The sequence below is a fragment of the Rhipicephalus sanguineus genome, chromosome 1, assembly GCF_013339695.2.
Source record: "Rhipicephalus sanguineus isolate Rsan-2018 chromosome 1, BIME_Rsan_1.4, whole genome shotgun sequence".
NCBI lineage: Eukaryota > Metazoa > Arthropoda > Arachnida > Ixodida > Ixodidae > Rhipicephalus > Rhipicephalus sanguineus.
Window position 1 is genome coordinate 228,359,182 of NC_051176.1, and position 21,436 is coordinate 228,380,617.

Below are 21,436 nucleotides of genomic sequence, written 5' to 3' on the forward strand. Positions count from 1 at the left end.
TTTTGAACTGCTGTAGCCTCTTGCGCCGTAGCGTATATACTTTCGCGGTCTTACCCGTCCGGGACTAGGGCCTTGTCACGTGATATCTGCGCTTTCTTTTTTTTTTTTCTAGCTCACGCGAACGCCGCAAGGACGGCGAGCAGCTCCCGTGATATTTTCTGTACTGCACACAACCTCGAAACATAGAGATCTAAGACTCTCGCCTTAAAGATTCTGGGGTTTTACGTGCTTAAGCCAGGATATGATTACGAAGTGGGGGACCCCGGATTAATTTTTACAAGCAGCGGTTCAATGACGTCCATCTAAACTGAAGCACAGGAATGCTCTTGCATTTCGACCACATCGAAATCCTGCCGCCTTGGCCGGGAATCAAACCCGCGTCTTGGAATTTAGTAGCCCGGCACCTTAACTGTTAAAAAAAAAAGAAAGGTAGGGAGCTTAAAGGAACTAGGTAGCTTCCTTCTGGTAATGGACAAGAGAAGAAAAAAAAAACCTTGTCCTATATTAAAAAAAAGAAATCTTACACTTGAAGTTTTAGTAAAAGGAAACTCCAACTAATGTGGACGCTGGACATATTATTAGCAAAGGCAATGCGAAATGCACTTACGAATGAGAAGCTTTGTGAATTCGGCTCTGATTGGACAGAACAGCAAGAGAGGAAGACTATGGACGCAGTCACTTATTTGATAGGGTTCGGTGAAGTGAAGCGGAAATGCCTGTCGAAGGCCTCGGCTTCCCTGTACAATCCGAGAGAAAAATCATAGCATACAACATAATAATATCGATACAAAATCAGGTGCACTTGCAGGTGTCGCATAGATAGAGATAGTAAGTAAAAACGGTGTTCTGCAAAACACGAGTCACAGTAAACTAAGTAATATTTAGTTTCTTTTTAGCCATCCATTTCGCTTTCCATACTTTCGCGCTCAGAGTCATTGACTCGAATTTTTATCAGTCGCCGTCATCGCAGGCATTGGTTTGGTGGGTGAGAAGAGCAGAAGAGTGGAATATCAGATTAAAATTTTCTCGAAAGGCGCCTGGGGACATATCATCTGACTATTCACTCAATTTTGCATTCTTTTTGCCATTCGTCTCTGAGTGGCAGAAGACAACGGCTGCGTTGATGTCTACATCGGCCGTTCTCCGCGATGCGTGATCAATAATCAGTTGAACCCTTACATTATACGGCAGCTGCGTTCCAAGTAGTGCTATGAACGTTTGAATATCCCGTATTGCTGAGCTCGATAAGTGTTCGCTTCGGAGTCCATTTGTGCTGTCTACCATGCACAGCGAGCTGGTTCCGCCATATGGCGCTTTTCACCTGACCCGCTAGTTTCAGTGTCTCAACTCTACACGGCGTTAGAGCATCGGTGGTCTGGCTAACTGAAAACGCGCGTTTCTAAGTCACGAGCGAGCGGCTGCCAACGAACGGCGCCAACGCTCCAAAGCGTATCTGATCTCTGCGCAAGTGTTCGCGGGTAAACTAAACTCTAGCCGCCGCAATACTCTTAACAGAATTTGCAAGGTGGGTGGCGGCCTCGTTTATCCCATGCAAATTTCGCAAAGGTTTTCGAAACCCGCAGCTAGCTCCACATGCAAAATACCATTGTTGCAAAAAAAGAAAAACACAAAATCAACTCTCTCTGCAACGGACAGTGAATGTCCTCCAAATTGTGCTTTCCAGGCAAAGTGGAGTCATAGCAGAACTCAAACAGACCGCAATAGTACATATTACTAACGTAATCTAATTTGGCTGTACGTTTGTGAATACCTGTAAATACGTCCCAAAACCACGATATGGTTATGCGGGACGCCGTAGTGGAGGGCCCCGGATATCTTGAACATCTGGTGTTCTTTAACTTGCACCTCTATCTAGGTACACGGGCCTGAAGAATTTCGTCTCCATCCAAATGCGGCCGCTACACTCTTAATCAGGTCCTGATTAAATGCTGGCTATATCCAGGAAACCAGACGAAAAATGCCCAGTTTCCTGGCTATATCTAGCACTTTAAGCGGGACCTGATTAAGAGTGTACGTCCGGAATTCGATCCCGCTACCTTCGGGTCAGCAGTTAAGCACCATAACCCCCAGACGACCGTGGCGGGGTAACTTCTGTAAATAAAAAGGATTTGTCAAGCCTTCTTTTCAAAAATTAAAACTGAAATAAATGCCGCGTTAAAGGGACACTAAAGAGACAAACGATTTCTCTCGTATTGGTAAATTACTCTTTCGCGATACGAAGACCTCGGAAGATGTTCATCGCACGGTGGATCCCTGGCAGTCTAGCCCCGGGCACAGCAACAACCCTTGGGCAAATAAAGTTTGTTGAACTCAGCCAAAAACACCAAGCTTTCTGCGAGAAGACGCCTGGTTTGCACGAAAACGTGCAGAAAGAAAATGCTGGTCGTGGCGCCACCTCGAAGTTCCCGCACCAATGGCCGTGACGTCATATATTTTGACGGCGTCTACTAAGGTCCACGTAGTTCCTAATCGGTAAAAATGAAGTACATAGCCTTCTGAGGGAGCCAGAGACTTAACGCGCCAAGTTTCTGGAAATTTCGTCCAGCCAATGTGGCCAAAGAACAAAAAAAAAAACACTTTGAAATCAGTGACGTCACCATCAGAGATTTCAGAGGGAAATTTAAAAGTGACGACACTTTTTTTGACATTTACTTTCTCACCTATTAATGAACTTATGGTGGCGAAATTAACGACTCTAGAGTTTTCAGAGTATTTCTTATCTTTATAAACTAATTTACTGTTTCACTTCAGTGTCCTTTTAAAGAGCTTCGTAAAAGAAAAACAAGAAAAAGTTCCAGAGATACGCTTGACTAGTTTCCCCCGAGGAACGACCGCAAAACAAACCATTTAGATCCCAAAATTTACCCGACTGTCCTTTCTGGACTGGGACGAGAGCTTGCGCGGCGTGCTTTGGCGTGCGCGTACACAGTAAAGAAACACGGCGACGCGCGTTGGCGACTGTAAAGGCCCACGTGCAAAGCGCACACAGAAAGCAGCGCGGTTGTTCAGCGTGAAGGGAACCGGTGCTGCTTTCACAAAAGCGTCGGCTCGCTGCTCACACGCACGCGAATAGAGAAGCGCCGAGTGTGCGCTGGGCCTTTCGGAGGCGCGACTCAACTGGCCAAACAAGCCAAGGTGTGCCCTTCGCGCAAAGCCTGTCTCACCGACAGCTGCACGCTCTCGGCGAAGAGCGTAACAGCCACGCCGCGTCAACACGACGCTCTGGTCGCACCTTTTTCCTTTCTTTCTTCTGTTCCCTTGTTTGGTCTACGCGACAATGAGCACGGAAAGGCTTCCATCTCCCGCGCGCCCGCATGTATACAGTATGGTGTTTCGCTCAGCCAAGACTATGCGGGTGTGCATATAGTTGTTGTTGTTGTGGCACTCAACGCATTGTGTTTTGACTATAATCTTCTCTCGTCACAAAAGCGGTGCAGCCCCCATTGATATACATTTTGTGAAGCGAGGATGCGCACATATACGCTAGCTTTGCTTAGTTGCTATTAGAGCTGTCTAACTGCAGGGGCGTTTTTTCATCACGGTGGGCTTGTTCGCGTCCCTTGGAAGCTAAGCGAATTGCGCATTTTACGCAATAAATCAACGAAGAATTACTTTTCTACGTTGTCAAAACGAGTAGCTTGGAAATGTACAGACGCGTCAGGAGCACAAGAGCGGCGCCTCGACGTTCTTTCGTTTTACAAACTTCTTCACTTGCGGGCAAAGAACCTCTTCCCTAGGGTTTGGAGCTTGTGGAGCCCACACTACCTAAAGTGACAACGATGCATTTTTTAATAAAAATGTGTTGAAGTCCTCCTACCACAGCTGTGACTCAGGGACGGCGAACGCTCCTGCTTGTTGTGGGTTTCGTGTAAAATGCACTCTTTCTGTGACCAGTCGACAAAGCTGGTACTGCTTCTACTATCTGCACCGGTAAGTGAATAATTGATGTTCAACAAATGCTTCTAAATAATGTTTGGAACTAACCGCTGTGATTCAATCTCGGGCAGAGAATGGAACCAGAGGTATATACTTCATAAATACAATCGCTTGTAACGAGATAACAACACGCACGAAAAATAGAACTTTGCGAAATCGATTCACAGAGCGTGATAAGAAACAGATAGCATATTCGCAAAGTGGTGACGCTGTGAACCGTTATTTCAGGTCAGATAACTTTTTTCGATAGACGAATGCTTAAAATGCCCTCTCTGTAAGATTGTGTGTATAGCGCGCTCACGTCGGCAGGGTTCCAATTTTTGAAAGATTGCTGTGCATTGTGCCAGTGGCCGGATGCTTGAGGCATGTGACGCTTAAAAAAAAATGATCTCGCGTTAAAGCTCTTAGCGCAGGTGACGCCAAATTGTACTATGCAGTAAATTTTTGTCTGAAAAATTTACGGTTATCGAGCCAGTACCATTGCTCTGCTTATTGAAGAGTAACATTCAGACAACTTATTCTTACGTGCAGGGATTTTCGTAATTTAGTGGTTGCTATTAACAATTGGTAGAATGCTTCACGAAGGCTGCCCTACCACAGGTATTGAATCCGCAATTCATACGTCTCTTTCCGTAAACGAGCACTAATGAACAACCCTTGTGTGTTGTTGGAACACTTGGAACACTAGTTAAGAATATAACATCGTACACTAGAATCTTTTTGTAAGAGAAACTTTCAGTGAAGTTTGATGCTGGACTTACTGGCGAAGGCCACGTGCCAATGACAGAAATCACTCATGAACGTAAAGCTCTAAGAATTTGGCCCCGGGATTGTAGCGTTAATGCGCAGCTTACTTTCCTAATTTTTTTGCCTTTCTCTGTCTCGCTAAACTTTAATATTGCGATGCTTTCCGAGACGGCAACACATCAGTTCTGCATTTCATTCGTGTGGCTTCCTGATGTTCCAAACTATGCATTTATTTATGCAACTCGCTGATCGAACAGAATCTAATCGGAAATTTAATATGAAAAGCTATTTACGCAGTGTATCACTGGAGTGCCTAGATTCAAGAAGACTCACTCCTGAAGACGATACGCGCAGAATACGGCCGCAGGCGTGGCTATTGTTTCGAAAAAGTTTCTGAAGCCCAAGCGAGAGGCGTTTCACTTGCTCGGTTTCCTCATCAGGGCAGCCAGGCGGGCCTCGCAAGTGGCGCGGCTCCTGCGCCGCGAGAGCCGTAAGCAAAGTCGTCGCAGTGGGCGCCACGGTCCCGCCGCGAAGCGCGTCGCGGCTCGAGCGAGGCGGCCGCCCAGCCGAGCGTGAAGCGCGTTTCCGAGTGAAGGGGTCCAGACCCCCGAAAAAGCGGCGCGCATCCGATGTGGCGCGCGCTAAATCGGTGATGGCGGCAAAGAGTGATCTAGCGGAAATGCTCTTCCGGGACAGGGTTTGCGAGCCGCTGACTCCTCAGAACATTTTTGGCGGGCCAATCAGAACGTCCGATATGAGACGACGACGAACGCTATAGTTTTTTTTTTTTGTCCTGCCTCTTTTATCGGCCATCTATTGGGAGCCACGGTTAACTTGCTCGCTTTAATCTCCCGTGACACGGCGGGTATAAAGACAACGAGGACTCCCGCAATGGAACCGGACGCTATGGGACATAGCCGCTGCAACGGGGGCTATGCGGCAAATCGGCTGTACCCCTGTTGTAGAAGTCACGCACGGCTGAACGGAACAAGAGATGTCATGTTTCGACCGTGAAACACTGTAATCACTGCACCGAGCGCGTGCTCATTTATAGCTGCCCGTTCGTTTTACCTTTTCTTTTAGGCACGCGTGCGAGCCACTAGATGCGTGGTCGGCAGAGGCGAAAGTATGATTCTGCACTGTTCTTGCCAAAGCATTGTGCCCCGAAGTTCTAATCGAGGCTTACTGCAATGTTTGGCAACAGAGAAAATAAAGATCCGATAGTATATATTAAAACATCGCCAAAAATAAGAGCTATTTTATGAACTCACTTTCCGCCTTTCTTATATGTCTTCTCTCTCTCTCTCTCTCCATCACCTCTTGCACCATGCATGCTCGCATTTGTTTTTGTTCACAATGTAAAACAGCCTTTTCAGCGACATGCATCGGTTGTAATGATGCATTACGGTTGTAATGATTAGGTCCGAGGGAGAGAACCAAGTCGCAAGGTACATGAGGTATACAGTTGCTCTCTTTAGTGAATGCCACTTGCTGACCCGATAGTCGCGGGTGCGATCCCGGATGCTGTGGTCGAAGTTCGATGAAGGCCAAATGCTAGATGCTCTTCTACTAGATCTAGGTGTACGTTAAAGAACCCCAGGTGGTCTAAAATTCCGGAGCTCTCCACTACGGCCTGCCTCATAATCATATATTGGTCTTGGCACGTAATACTCCAGAAATCAACCCTAGAAGTCGACAACTGCAATGGTTGCATCACACATCCGCGCAATTGAAAACCGTGTTAACATAGTTATAAATGTACATCGCCTATAGGCTGGCACAACACAAAAGAGGCAAGGGGCAGGGGTGAAAAGCTTTTCCTTATTAATAGTTCATAATGCCCTAATAAAAAAAGAGCTTGCTGTTTCAGTACCTGTACTGCAACGTTTGTCGCAAACTTCCGAGGAGCGACTTCATCTTTTACTAACAAGAGGGCTAAGAATATGTCTTGAGGTCCTCCAGTCAACCGAGTCCTCTATGGTAATCTCTGAAGCACGTCATAAACCATTATGAGTTTTACGAACACTTGAACATGCTGACACGCTTACTGAATCCTAACGCAACATGAAACGCACCCATTAATTTTGTGTAATTTTTTTGTTCTTTTTCGTATTTTTCTGTTCTGTTTGCTAAGCGACAAGGAGTAGCCGTGCCACCTTAAGGGCGCCAAATTCTATTATTTATCATTAAAAAAAAGCAGTCATTCGAATTACAACATTATCCACATTCCATGTCTCACCTCTTCCATCAAGTCAATTTGACCATAAAAGACTACAAAACATCCTGTCATCATCTCCCCACCCGTTCGCCATCATCGGGGACTTCAATACTCCTCATACACTCTGGGGAAGTACGAAGATCAAAGCTAAAGGCGGAAATTTGGTGTCCTTCGCATCCAACGATGAACTATTCTTGCAAAATGACGGCAGTCCAACGTTTCTGCGTGGTTCAACGTATAGCATCTGTCTTAACTTGGCGTTTTTCTCACGAAGCCTCGTTAGGCGTGCTGGGTGGTTCCCGGACATGGAAACGCACGGTAGTAACCACATTCCCACATATGTCAAGATTGTAGGTTTATCTCCTTCCAAGGTAGGCGATAGCATTCAAAGAGTGGACTGGACGAAATTTCAGTCTCGCATGGAAGAGCAACGTCAAGCGAATAGGTCACTTGACTTCATAATCAAGAGCACGATACACGACCCTACGCGCACTCTCACATGCTCTTCAAAATTTACGGAATTCGACATCGAGTTAGAACGACTTCGAGCACTCCAACGACGTGCTGAACGAAGATACCGACGCACGGAGGCAATGAAAGACTTACGGACCGCTCGACGTCTACAGAAGATTCAGCGCCGCATAGATAAACTCGAATCGCAACGTTAGACTGTTTTTTGTGATTTGCTTGACCCTCGTAAACTTCTATCGCTATTGTGGAGGACGGTACGAGGCCTGTGCACAAACCCATTCAGCGGTCCCTATTCAAGAAGCTAGCCCTCTCTCAAAAGCGACTAGATATTGACGTGGCAGAAGAATTTTGTGCCAGATTATCTGGGCAACTCATAGCACCAAACAACCTATTACCCTCGAGCAGCTGTCCACAACCACGTTATGCCCGCATGGATTTGCCATTTTCCATCCGTGAACCCAAGGCAGCACTAGCTTTGTGTGGACACGCGTCGGCACCAGGGCCCGACGGAATTTCGTACAGAGTCCTGTGTCATCTGGGCGAACGCGCGAGAACTTATCTCCTGAAGTTGTACAAAAAATCCTGACAAGAAGGCACGCTCCCGACAATCTGGAAGACTAGTCGCCTGGTTCCACTACTGAAGCCGGGCAAGTCACCGTTGGAGCTCTCATCCTACCACCCGAATGCATTGGCCAGTTGTGTAGGCAAAGTTATGGAGAGGATGATCCTCGGACGCCTGGATGGGCATTTGGAGTGCAATACCACCTACCCAGATGCCATGGCAGGATTTCAACGTGGTCGGCCAACGATTGACAACGTCGTCGACCTGGTCACCTTCGTTCAACACGAGAAAGGTCGAAAGCGTCACTGCGCTTCTTTGTTCCTCGACGTCAAAGGGGCGTATGACAACGTTACGCATGAAGCCAGCCTCACCGCTCTCGAAGAGGTAGGTATATAGGCGGTCGGATGTTACGCTGGATACGTAGCTATCTCTCAGTACGATCCTTTCTTGTGAGCACCGAGGATGGCCAAACTTCTCCACATTATAGATACCGTGGCGTCCCTCAGGGCAGCGTACTCAGTCTTTTGCTGTTCAATCTTAAGCTTATTGCCCTCATTGAGCTCCTGCCAGGCACAGTTAGGCTATCAATGTATGCAGATGATATCTGCATTTAGACGTCCGCCGTAACACGCCTGCAGTTGCGAGCGAGAATTCAAAGAGCTGCCACTCAAACCGCCCATTACCTCCGTAATAGAGGCTTCGAAATTTCTTCCTAGAAGTGCGCCCTCGTGGCGTTTATACGCAAGCCTATGAATAACTACAGCGTAATAATCAATGCTAAATCTATACCATATATTCAATCACACAAGTTTCTGGGTGTCATAATTGACAGAGACATATGATGGAGCATCACGTATCGTACCTAAAAAAGCGGTTGATCGGTATCTGTCATCTGTTGAAGTTTTTCGCAGGGAAGTCTCGGGGAATGTCCCCAAGTGCCATGCTGCAGCTGTACAGGGTACGTTTTCTCGGCTTCCTGCGGTACAGCTTGCCTGCATTAACCAACTGAAGCAAAACAAGCCTACGAACGTTACAAAGCGTTCAGGCCTAGGCACTCCGATTTGGCTAGGCTTGCCTCTTAGTGCATCGACGGTGGCTTCTATAGCGATCGCCGGAGACCATCTCGTCAAGATACATATTGACGTTGAAACACTCAGGACACATATAAGGCATCTGGCTCGGACTCACAACCACCAAGCCTCATTACCAGCAGACAGAACCACGCACGTCTTTTTGCCAAACGGTAACCGCGTATCGCGAATCTTTACCAACATGCATGCTTCATGCCCGCCGCGAGACCTTCGATGCCTCCGTGGTGCCTGACACAGCCCAACATCAGCCTAACAGTACCTGGCATCCGGAAAAAAAGCGGATATGTCGTCACCTGCCCTTAAACAGCTCGCATTACCCCTGATATATGAGAAGTACCAAGGCTATATACATGTATACACCGACGGCTCCGTTTTACCAAACAGCTCAACTGCAGCTGTCGTGATACCGATCAAAGCCACAGCAATCAAATTCAAGACCTCCCACCTTACGACATTGACGGCAGCAGAGCTCGCAGCGCTTCGTGTCGCATTACATTTCATTAGTGATGAACGGGCACAAAAATGGACTATGTTCAGCGACTCCAAGGCGGCACTGCAGTCTCTTCTGTCACCTTTACGACGCGGCCCGCACGAGCAACTTGTATTTGAGATTGCAGAAGAGACGCACCATGTAACTATATAAGAAAGGACATGAAATAACTTTTCAATGGCTCCCAAGTCACTGTGGAATTATCGGCAACGAACGGGCCGATCAAACTGCCCGTTCCGTCCATACTGAAAACAATCAAACATTAATACCGCTTTCCAGAACTGACGCTGCATGGAAGCTTCGTGTGCTTGCTCGCCAACGCACCACGTCGCAGTGGAATGAGCCACACTTCCAGCACGCACGGCTATATTCCCTAGACCCAAGACTCAGCCTTCGAATTCCTCCAGGACTTCGCCGAGGTGATACCCTTCTGTGCAGGCTGTGGTTGAGTGTCGCATTTACCTATGCGTACGCGTTCCTCATAGGAGTGGCCAAGACCGCAGCTTGTGACCTCTGCGGAAGTGATGAAACGATTCAGCATATTCTGTTTGACTGTCCGCAGTACTGTTCGCAGAGATAGTCACTTTGCAACGTGCTTGATAAATTCGACGACCGAACTCTTCCGGAAGAAAGAATCCTGCGACACCGACAAGGCTTAACGTCACAGAAGAAGGCTGCGCAGGCGCTACTGCGCTTTATGCGTTCAACCGGTCTATCGAACGGCTCTGATAGGAACGTCCTGCATGTGTGTGCATGTGTGCATTTTTTAGATGCGCAGCATCTTATAGCGAAGTTCAATCCGGTGGTGGTGCTGGTGGTGTGTGGCGTGACCAGACCCTTACTGCGCGTGCGCGAACCCTCTCCACACACATCCTCTTCACACACCTCCTCTCCACTCATCCTCTCCCATACCCCTCCCCCTCTCCTGCGCAATGCCGCGATGAGCGCCAGCGCTTGCGCGTCCCCTTCCCCTCTCTCTCCTTTCCTACGCTCCCCCCTCGCGCGCCTGTCGACCATGTTCCCCACTCGCCCTGTGAGAATTAACGGCCAGGCAAGAGGCAAGACACGACGCGCGTAGCGTTCCTCTTCGCGTTCCACGACGCGAGGTCGGTAGCATGCCCAACGAACGCCAACGGAACGCGATCGTGCAAGTGGCTTCGCATCGCCTCATGGTCCCCTTTAGCGGGAGATGGTGTAATTTTTGTCTTGTTTTTATTTTATCAATATATATATATATATATATATATATATATATATATATATATATATATATATATATATATATATATATATATCTGTCCTCTTTCCGACCCCCATTTCTCCACCCCTGTGCAAGGTAGGAAACCGGTTATTACTGCCAGGTCAACCTCCCTGCCTCTTCCTTTTCATCTATTTCTGTCTCTCTCGCTCTCCCAAAAAACGCCTTTCTGATACTAACTGCCGGAGAATCTGTGATTTCCACTTCAACCATCTTCATACAGCTCGTACAGCGTTATTAGTTAGGGTGACCAAAGCACCTCAAAATTGCGGTATTATTGCGTGTTTCAAGGTGTTTGCCTCGAAATGTTCTGTCATTAAAATATCCCAAATAGACTAACTCTCACGCGTCTGCCAGCTTCAGGAAACAAAAGTACCCGCCGGAGTAGCTAGCTTAGCAGCTACGTGGCGCTGGTGAGCTCGAAGACGCGGGTTCGATACCGGCGCTGGCGGTCGAATTTTGATGGGACAATATGCAAAACAGCTTTCGTGATTATTTATAGTTGCATGTCGACGATAACAAAGAGATCGTGGCTTTCACGCATCATTTTCTCTTTGCAAAATGACTGCTAAATTGGAACCCGGAGTTATACAGCAACTTCTTTGGTGCACTGCTACAGTACTTATGCTTCCAACTGTGCGCGCTGTTAATACATAGCGACAGCATGCAAAATGTTCAAGGCTTCTCACCTCCGTTGACGAGACAGTTGAGGATCAGTAGAGTTCCTTCGTTGTAAGGGCCCACAGTGCCGTTGAGCACGTTCATTTTTTCGTCTAATATTATGGGCTGGCTTGGTGGCACTGCACAAAACAATAAAGAAGGGGAAGTGGGGGGGGGGGGGGGGGAGATAAAGAAACATGGGACCGAGTGGAACTCAACAGCCCGCAGAGGCAACATGCCACTAGACGCAGAATTGGCGGTCTAACTTCAAGGATTCTCACAGCCATAGGACATTAAGAAACCACCAGGACAGAGTTTCAAAATTCCTGGTATCTCGCAGGTAACAGCTGTACTGTAATTGTAAAACGTATTTGACATTTGACATTACAGCTGTACGGCGCAAAGGGGCCTGAAAGACTCGTTGATTTGACAAGGAGGATTAGTGAACATGTGACCACCGCTTCGATAGCATTCGCCTAAGCCCAACTTGCCCAAATGCCAATTCTTTTGCGCCCAAGCAACAAAGGCAATGAGGAAGTGCATCTTCTAAGCTCGACTACAGCAGAGACGATGCAGTGAATACGCAGAAACACGCGAACATGCCGCAAAAATGGGAGTTTTGCTTGACGTTCATTGAATATCTTGGACGTGATTCATGTGGCCCTTGTCTACACTACTATTGCTGCTCACGTATCTCTCTCTCTCTCTCTCTCTATTTTTCCCTCGTTCGCTCCTTTTTTCCGTGCACTAATAATCTTATCGTGAGCATTGTTCTGCGTGTTGTTCTATTTGCCAATAATTACGAATTTCCGTGTTATTACGGTGTAGACGACAGGCTCTCAAGCAGCGACATCACTCTGCACGTTCATTTTACAGGCAGTTTATCAGTCAAAGCCATTCGGCCATTTTGGGAGAGGTAGTAACACCATTAATAACCGTTTCTGTCACGACAACGCTTTCGCCATACGCGAACTACGCACCGGCGCCTCGAGGCCGCATCGCTCACAGCGCCCGATGCAAGGCCAGCAATAAAACGATAGGCGTATACTGTGGGGAAGCATCGCGCTCGCGATCGATAAGTTTGTAGACCCGGCGCCCATACATTCTCCCGGCTACTCAACACCGGGACAGAGCGATGTTTGGCTCCCGAAGGGATGACACGGTCTCATAAGTGCGGCCCCGCTCACGCCCCTCGATAGATTGCTGCATTAACTCCGAGTTTTGCGCGAGGCAACAACACCTCTTCGGACCCGACTGCGTCGCTGTGATCAACGAACGTTGCTCCAAATGCGTAGCCTCGCCACGACTGTCTGCGCTGAGAGCAATGTTTGATCAGGAATGGTGTAAACGTTTTTATTTTTCTGCTTGTCACCTACTTGTAACCCAAGCTGAGCACCGTGTCGCCTGCCACTCGGGTTCAGTGCCCTCACGGAGCAGACGGATAGAAAGCGAGATAAGAGGGCTGAAGGAAGGCAGAAAGGCGGAGCGCTGTACAGACGATTACGAAGCTGACAGGATATAAACAAACAAACAAACAGGTGAAGCCTTTCCTGGGGAACTGAAGCAAGATTAGCAAATAAGACGGATCAGCGGCTGCTCCCACCTACATACGTCAAGAAAAAAAGCTGCGTACCTGTTAGTCTAGCGAAAAAAAAAGAATCGCTCTTTACAACCATTCTTGCTAAAGGGAGAAGTACACGTTGTGTCGCGTGGCTCAAACAGAAAACGTCGAAGGTGGAGCTAATGGAAGGGGTCCGGGAACTTTGGGCTGCTCCCTACTTTAATGATGCCGGATATGTGCGCCATTCGTAGAACTCAGAATGTCAAACCGCCTCTTCCTTTGTGAAAAAGTCATTGAAAGACAAGAAAATCCGCAAAAGCCCCTGCATGCATGAGATAAGTTTAACCCTGAGCATTAAAAATTTACCTTCACTCTACGGAAGCTTGCAAGACTTCATTCGAATTTGGCCATCGAAAAAAAAAGAAATATATATATATATTTAGGATTTCATTTTTTGGGTACTGTTGCTTCACCCTTGAGTCGCATTTCTATGACGTGTTCTGCGTATCGCACAGAAGCTCATAGAGCTTGGGGCTACAAAAGGATGCGGTATAGCACTCAAGTGGAGCATTAACAATGCACGAACACTTATGTAAGCAAAAGAAGTGCGAAAGTGAGAAAAGCCGAGGAACTGTTGCTGACACACTCTCCTTAAACAAGTACTTTTGATTGTGACAGTTTCATCTGTAGTATTTTACAGAAATTATCGATAATATAGAAGTAATGATTAATAATAATAATAATAATAATAATAATAATAATAATAATAATAATAATAATAATAATAATAATAATAATAATAATAATAATAATAATAATAATAATAATGACAATAATAATATTAATAATAATTAATCAATCAATCAATCAATCATTTATTTAACGTGCCCAGGAACAACCGTGAGGTCTTTGTGCAGGCGCACGCAAAAAAAAAAACAATAAAAATAAACAATACAATACAGACAGTCTTCAGAAATAAAAAGAGCAAAAACACGTAGACAAAGAGAAATGAACACAAAAGGGGAGGAGTAAAATAAGAAGACATGAGAAATATAAAGGGGAATAAAAAATTATATTGCATATATACAACTATGCGAAAAGACAGAGAAGGGAAGACTTTGTACATTGTGCCATACTATGTCAAAACAGTGCAAAGCTCGGATAAAAACAGTGATTGTGGACTATGAAAAACGTCAAGATCAAGAAAATTAATATTATAAAGACTTTGTATTCTGTGAACAGTAGAGTGTTGGAAGAAGCAGGCGGGTACATGAAACGGTCTGTTCTCTCTGGTTAACTTACGCGGAATTCGAAAATTAACACAATTGAGAAGTACAGGGCAGGATATGATACCGTGGACTAGCTTGTAAAGAAATGAGAGATCAGAGCGATTTCGTCGGCAGTGAAGTGATGGCAGTGATAATAATTCAGCAGTATTTGAACGAGATCCAGAGTCATTTTTAGCAAAGTGATGGTTATATATGCTGAGGAATTTTTTCTGGACTCGTTCAATGGTGTTACCGCTGGATTGAGCAATGCCATTCCATATCACGGACGCATACTCAAGTTGTGGAAGACCTATTGCCGTGTACAATTTGTGTAGGGCCATGGAAGACCTGAATTCTCGAGATATTCTACAAACACATCCGAGAGAATGAAGGCCCCGCATAGCAGCACGCTTAACGTGAGAAGGAAAGTTTAACGCGCTGTCAACAACAACACCAAGATCACTGATTTCATAAACCTTGCATAACGACACAGAATTGACAGAGTATTGAAATGACACGCTAGATGTTTTGCGAGTGATAGACATGAATTTTGTCTTTGAGGTATTCAGAGAAAGGTTATTACCGTTGCACCATTCGGAAAAAGAGCGCAAGTCTGACTGCAGCAAGTGACAGTCGTTAACTGAATGAATTTCCTTAAATATCTTGATGTAATCGGCATACAAGAGGAAAGAAGAATTACGAATGGCAAAAGAAACATCATTAACGTAAATTAAAAATAGGAGTGGGCCTAATACCGACCCTTGAGGGACCCCACTAGTCACTTTATACACAGAAGAGGTTTGGCCATTTACGGCAACATAACAAGATCTATTGAGCAGATAGCTGTGCAAGAGATTCACAATCGACAAGTCAACGTCAAAGTGTGCAAGTTTAACCATAATCAGTGTGTGGCTGACTACGTCAAAAGCCTTGCTCAGGTCACAGTAGATTAGGTCAACCTGTAATAATAATAATAATAATAATAATAATAATAATAATAATAATAATAATAATAATAATAATAATAATAATAATAATAATAATAATAATAATAATAATAATAATTTAGGAGACATTAGGCGCCATAACCGCGATATGATTATGAGGCACGCCGTGACGCCCTCACTACGGCGTGCGCATTAATTTTTACCACCTTGGGCTCTTTAATGTATATGCACCTAAATCGATGTAGGCTAACAGCCCTACATGCGATAACTGCAGCTGCGAGAAAACCTGCCTGTGAGTGTCCCCGCTTCAGTGTGCCCAGAAAAGAACTTTCAAGGGTGTTAGGTGGACTCGACAATCGCCCTTTGTCAGAGGAAAGGGTCCTGTAACACTGGCCGAGACCTCGGCACAGAAGGATTGGAGAGCGTTGTTGCGCTTCTTGCGGACAAGTGGTCTTTTAGACAGACTTTAAGCAATGTCGCATTCTCCGTGCCCTTCTCCTGTTTTTCATCTTCTTTCCTGCTTTGGTTTTGTAACGTCTCCTGTCTATTAACTTTTATTCCCCTTTCCCCAGCACAGGGTACGCAACCGGTCTCAGAACTGGCTAACCTCCCTGTCTTTCCGTCTTTCTCTTCCTCGTAAATATAAGTACATGGGTGCTCCTTGCGTTTCACCCCGATCGAAATGAGGCCGCCATGACCGGGAATCGAACCGGCGTCCTCGAGCAGAGCAGTCCAACGCCATAGTCACTAAGCTACCACGGCTGGTGTTAGACGTAAGGAGTGAGAGAGCAGGTGGCAGGAAAATAATTATCTGCGAGATATTTAAATCAATCTATTGCGTTTATATTTCCTTTCGTCTTAGTAGCTGTGTTGCTGGAAAGACGGGAGTGATATTTCTTTCCTTTGCCTTTAATAATATGTGGGTTGTGAGAATCAATAAATCTTAGCATAAATTTCAACGGAAATGCCATAATAACGATGCTTTTAACAAAGTTATAGGTAACGCGAATTATTTTGTAAGCTTGATATGGAGACAGAGAAGTATTCTTTTTTTTTCTCTATTTTTTTTCTATAGTGGCTTAGCGTTAGTTTTTAGAAATCGCAGCTGCTCGAAAAGCAAACTATACCTGTGAAGTGAAGTGAAGTTAAAATTTCGTCCATCACCTGCTTTATAGGTCGGCTAACTTTGTAAGCATCCCACTACGCGCATGTCGCGCGTCCGCCCCATTGCTATAGCACGGGACCGAGGGCACCCTTCCGTTGTATGGAACCCCGTTTGGGTCCCGTCGAGGACGGAGCCAGTGCCGAGCACCGAGTTCCGCCTGAAGTGAAGTTGCGGTACATGCAGCACAATTAAAAGTAAAGGCCAAGGGCTAGCCGTGCCCCGTTGTGCGTGTTACAGTGGTTTGTGAAATCGCTTGAATCAGCAGATTGCGTTCAACGAGCACTCGCCCGGGCCACTTGAGCGTGAAAAGCGCGCGCGCGCGCTCCTCACTGCGGAAAGAAGAGCGCTTGTGTACTGGCCCTTGGGAGCTTACGTGCAGTGCATTGAAAGCGGCTCTTGGCAGCACTGTCGTTCTAGCAAGACTGACCTGTTGAAGCAATGCTGTTGTAACTCACATTTTGTTAGCCTGCACTCGGTCTGTCACAAGAGGCTGTCACAAAATCTGCGGTCGCATAGCATCACGCGTAAGCTTGTGAGGAAGAGAAAGGGGGAGAGAGAGATTTCGCGCGGCAGTGGGAGGACCCTGCCCTCTCGCTGAGAGACAAGTTCCATTCTTTCGAGCCATGCACGGAAGCAGGAAACAGTCACGTCGTATAGCGTCGGACAACGAAGGAAATGGCACACCGACCGATGATTTCGAGCTCCACCTCGTAGCTCTTGCGGGCCCCGTACTTGAACTCAACGTTGCAGACGTAGAGACCGTGGTCCTCGTAGCGCAGCGACGATATGGAGAGCAGCGCAGGCCGGCGCACGGCCGAGAAGTGGGCGCGATTCCGCAGCGAGTCGGCGACCGAGTGGCGCGCCTGGACCAGTCCACCCGTGCCGCGGTGGCTCGGCAGCGCGTCCAGCGTGTACAGCGGCGCCTGCGGACTGTTGGCGCGGTGCCACCAGGCGCGCACCGCAGGCTCCGACCGAGGTCCCAGGTCACATGGTAGATCGGCACTCGCAGTCGGCGACAGCAGCACGTTCACTGCTCGAGAAACACCACACCATGTATCAGTCGCGCGGCGTTTGTAACAATTAGTACGAGTACGAAATGTAGCACAGCGCGACCAGTTGTTGCAGTAAATACAGGCTGCTTACAGGCCAACGGTAAAGATAGTTTCAACTATGTAAACATCAACGTATGACAGATGTTGGGATCCTTCGTTAATAAAAAAAAGCACTATAGACTGAACTATTCCTTTTTATTTAGCTTATGCCGTAGGGCATACTGTCGCCAATAAAAAAAAAATGCATGTGCTGACAAGTTCGAGCTCAAATGATACGAAGTACAGTTATTTTTTTCGTTAAGCAACGAACCAATGCTTGTCACGAGGAATCATGTCACACGCATCGAAAGAGAAAAATAAGACAGACACAGAAAAAGAGACTCGCAAACGTAACAGGGAGATCCGCCCCGCCTTTCACAGAAATAACTTGGAAAAGTGAAAGCGGAAAGGCAGGAAGATCACAGGTCAACTGGAACCACTCTTTTTTTACCATTTAACAGGCGCACACGTTGCACCCTGATAGCTTCTTCTTCCCTCTTATTTCTTTTAATCCCTTTATCCCCTTCCTTTAGGGTAGGGTAGCAAATAGGCCGCGCGTCTGGTTTATCTTCCTGCCTTTCCTTCCTTCCTTTTCCTCCTCCTCCTTGACCACGTAAAAGAAGCCCAGTATCAAACGCCCGGCAACTTGGTGCATGTCTTCCAAGAGAGGTCGCCGCTCGGGGCTGCGCACGACGGACTGAAAAATCTCGGAGGCGAGGTGATGAGACTTTCATCTTATCCGCTCACTCTCACGTGCGCACATCGTCAGCTTAAATGGCATTGAAAGACTGCTAACAAGAAATTAAGGCAGTTACTAGCCCCACATGTTTGCCATTAAGCATGAGTATAATATGCACTACACATACGTAATCAATTTTTGCCCATTTACGTACAATTCAGGGTTGGTAGAAACCCGGCTGAGCCCAGGCGGCTACGGGGCGTTATGGAGCAGGGGGGAAAAAAGGATCGAAAAATTACAAGCAGGGAAGTTCAGTGTTTGGGGAGGGGGGGTACCGATAGACATGCAATCAGACGTGCATCGTTAAGTTCATCACAAGTGACAAAGATATTCACAGCACAAGCGGTCATTGTAGGTATATGCACAGATATATAACACATACCGGTTCTTTCAATATATGTGTCCAAAATCCTCAAAAATCAGGTAATGCGATATTTGCTCGCTGCCTTCACAAATGTTTTTTTTTTTTTTTTTGTAGTGGCAGGCACCTTAATATGCTTAAAGACATCATTTGGGACGGTCATTAAGAAAGTTAAATTAATTAAGTTTTTTAATTAGTGGAGTTACGTGGTTATGTCAAATGGGAGAATTTAAGTTCTTTATGTGGAGAACCTATCGCAGCTTTGAGATATCGAAAAGGCGGCCTCTTGTAATTATGGTGGCGTATTGAAATTCAACAAATTTCAACGGCGAAACCGAAGCGCCGCGATGAGCGCAACAAGCAGACGGCCAAGTTGACGTCACTGTTCAAGAGAACGATTGCAGAGGTGTGGGACGCTCGCTCATTCTGGACGTCTCAGAAGAATATGGCAGTAGCGCTCTTCCGCATTTTGGTTTTGGTTTCACCGCCGAATTTGGGTGATTTTTATTACTTCGCAATTATTACTTGAGACCGCTATTTCGATATGTCAAAGCTGCAACGGCTTCTTCGCATGAAGGACTTCAATTCTCTCATTTGACAAAACCGTCTAACTCCGCTAATTATAAAGTTAATTCATTTAACATCCTTAATTACTGCCTCAAATGATGTATTTAGCCATGTTAATATGCGTGCAGCTACGGAAGAAGTAATTGTGAAGGCGCCGAACAAATATCGCCTTTCCCTGATGTTTGAGGATTTTGGACACATTTCCTAAAACACCCAATATATCTTAAAAAGTCGAACCGTACCGCAGACGCCACAAACACCTGCCCTCCGCTCTGCATACACGCAAAAAAAAAAAAGAAAGAAAAAAAGGAAAAAATGTTTCCGTTGTGCGCACATATCATATAATTTCAAGTACTCCGCACAATAAAATATGCAGCGTAGAGCAATCGGATGTACAGTGTACAGAGCCGATGATGGGGTGAAGAGTGTGCCCACCACCGTAACTTACAGGCCGCCCGCACGCTCATGCCGCGAGGAATTTCGTTTTACAGTTCTCTCATTACGAACAAACAAACAAAAAAAGCTTTATTGGTCGTTATTTTCATTGTAAAACAAAGGGTATAAGGCATTTTGTAACTGAAATGCGCAGGGACGGTTACAAGCAGTAGAAGCTTCCGTTACCATGGAAACGATACTTTCGACCGAATGCGGAAATGGCGGGTCAAAAATCCTTCAAGTGACACGACAAGCCATGCGCATCGAATGGCAGTAAGCCGACGTGTGACGAGTCGATTTGTCTGACCTGTTATTGAAATATTGCGGGACCTTTTGTACAAAACGAAAAAAAGCGTTCTCCCTGCCTGGCCACCCCTAAAGAGAAAGAAATGGACGTCGCGAACAGGGAGCGAACGCCCTCTCTATCTTTCCGCTGATGCCAAATTGAACTTTCTGCCGAACCCGCTTCCTGAAAAAAAAAATAAAAATAACAAAGAAAGTTAACAAAAAAATATGCTCCTGGGTGCCGGTGAGATAAACGTAGCTATTGAAGGCAGATCGAGCTCCAAGCCTAGAAAAATGGCTCAATTCTAGCCGGCAAGATGAGTTTTACCGCTTCGAGCGTTGGCTACCGCCTGGCAGCTCAGAAAGTGAGAGGGGGAGCTCTGCCACGCCGTTATGGGGCCGCTACCGCAGCTCGCTGTGCACGCACATGACCAGGCACGTGTTGGCCAGGAAGGCTGGACCGCAAAAAAACCGGCGATATTTCGTAACGTATACGGAAATTCTGACGCTATATTATAAATGTATAGCTGGCGGGTACTTTGGCTTCCACGGGTGATATGAGCGGCATATATGTGCAGGCAAATTTGTTACGCCGTCGCGGTTAGGTGCGTAATAGGAGGCCGCCCTGAAAGCGACAATGATAAACAAAATACATTTAGTATATAGAATGCATACACGTGTCATATTATATTAGAAACAATCATAAATTTTTACGATCATAAAGTAATAATAGATTGCTCTGGATGCTTCTTCTCCCTACATCTGATAAAAAGCCGAAAAACGTATTACCTCAATAACGTAACATTTTCACGCATACACTGCATGTAGTAAAGCAGATCGGTCTGTGAACACCAGGAGCGCCTTGCACGAACATTTGATAGGGACAATATTCCCAATTTCCCAAATTTGTTTACAGAGTTTTAACCATACGTAGCGTTTTGCACCTACCCGCTTAGATGATAAATATACTGGGAAGTGTGTGTGGGGAGGGGGGGGGGGGGCATTTCAGCTGTGAAGGCCGCCTCTTGATGCTTAATATATTGCAGAACTGGTGCGAAAATTTTTCACTGAGCTAGTGCTAGGGTTTCTAATCCAGCGAAAAGCCGTTGTGTGTGTGTCCATGCGCTGCGCGAGCACGAAGAGCCACCAACAACGACGTGAGGGGTATAAAGGAATAGGTACGTCATGCGCTTTATGGAAGTAACCGTCTTCGGCGAATGAAGCGCTCCCGCCCGTCACGGCCGCAATAGCTGCAGCCAGTAGGAAGCCGTGCACGGCCGCACTAGCTCAGATAGTTTAGCAGCACGTCAGAATGAGCCGTGTCGCAGTTCTTCAGAGATGGGTTACAGATGAAGCAGCGAGTCGTCTCGTTAGTGGACGCGAAGCACATCTTTCGACGGAACGTACAACTACGGCTCAAACGACAATGTGAGCGTGTGTCGACTGATCCTAGCATTGTAGACAAACGAGCGAAGCAGCTGGAAGCAGAGAGGTTGAGAAAGTGTCGTCAAAGTGCAAATGAAATTCCTGCACATAGGGAACGCCGCCTCGACGCTCATGCTG

The 21,436-nt window shown here is 46.4% G+C and overlaps 1 protein-coding gene across 1 annotated transcript in view; it reads right to left on the bottom strand.

The window, feature by feature from the left end:
* LOC119381752 (hemicentin-1) overlaps positions 1 to 19,620 on the bottom strand; it is a 90,854-nt gene extending 71,234 nt beyond the window's left edge. Inside the window, exons 1-3 of the mRNA XM_037649521.2 lie at positions 19,602 to 19,620; positions 17,084 to 17,425; positions 11,484 to 11,594 (exon numbers count right to left, since the gene is read on the bottom strand). Coding sequence (XP_037505449.1) covers positions 11,484 to 11,594; positions 17,084 to 17,425; positions 19,602 to 19,620 — 472 coding nt within the window. The remainder of the gene's footprint in view (positions 1 to 11,483; positions 11,595 to 17,083; positions 17,426 to 19,601) is intronic.
* Positions 19,621 to 21,436: the final 1,816 nt, after the last annotated feature.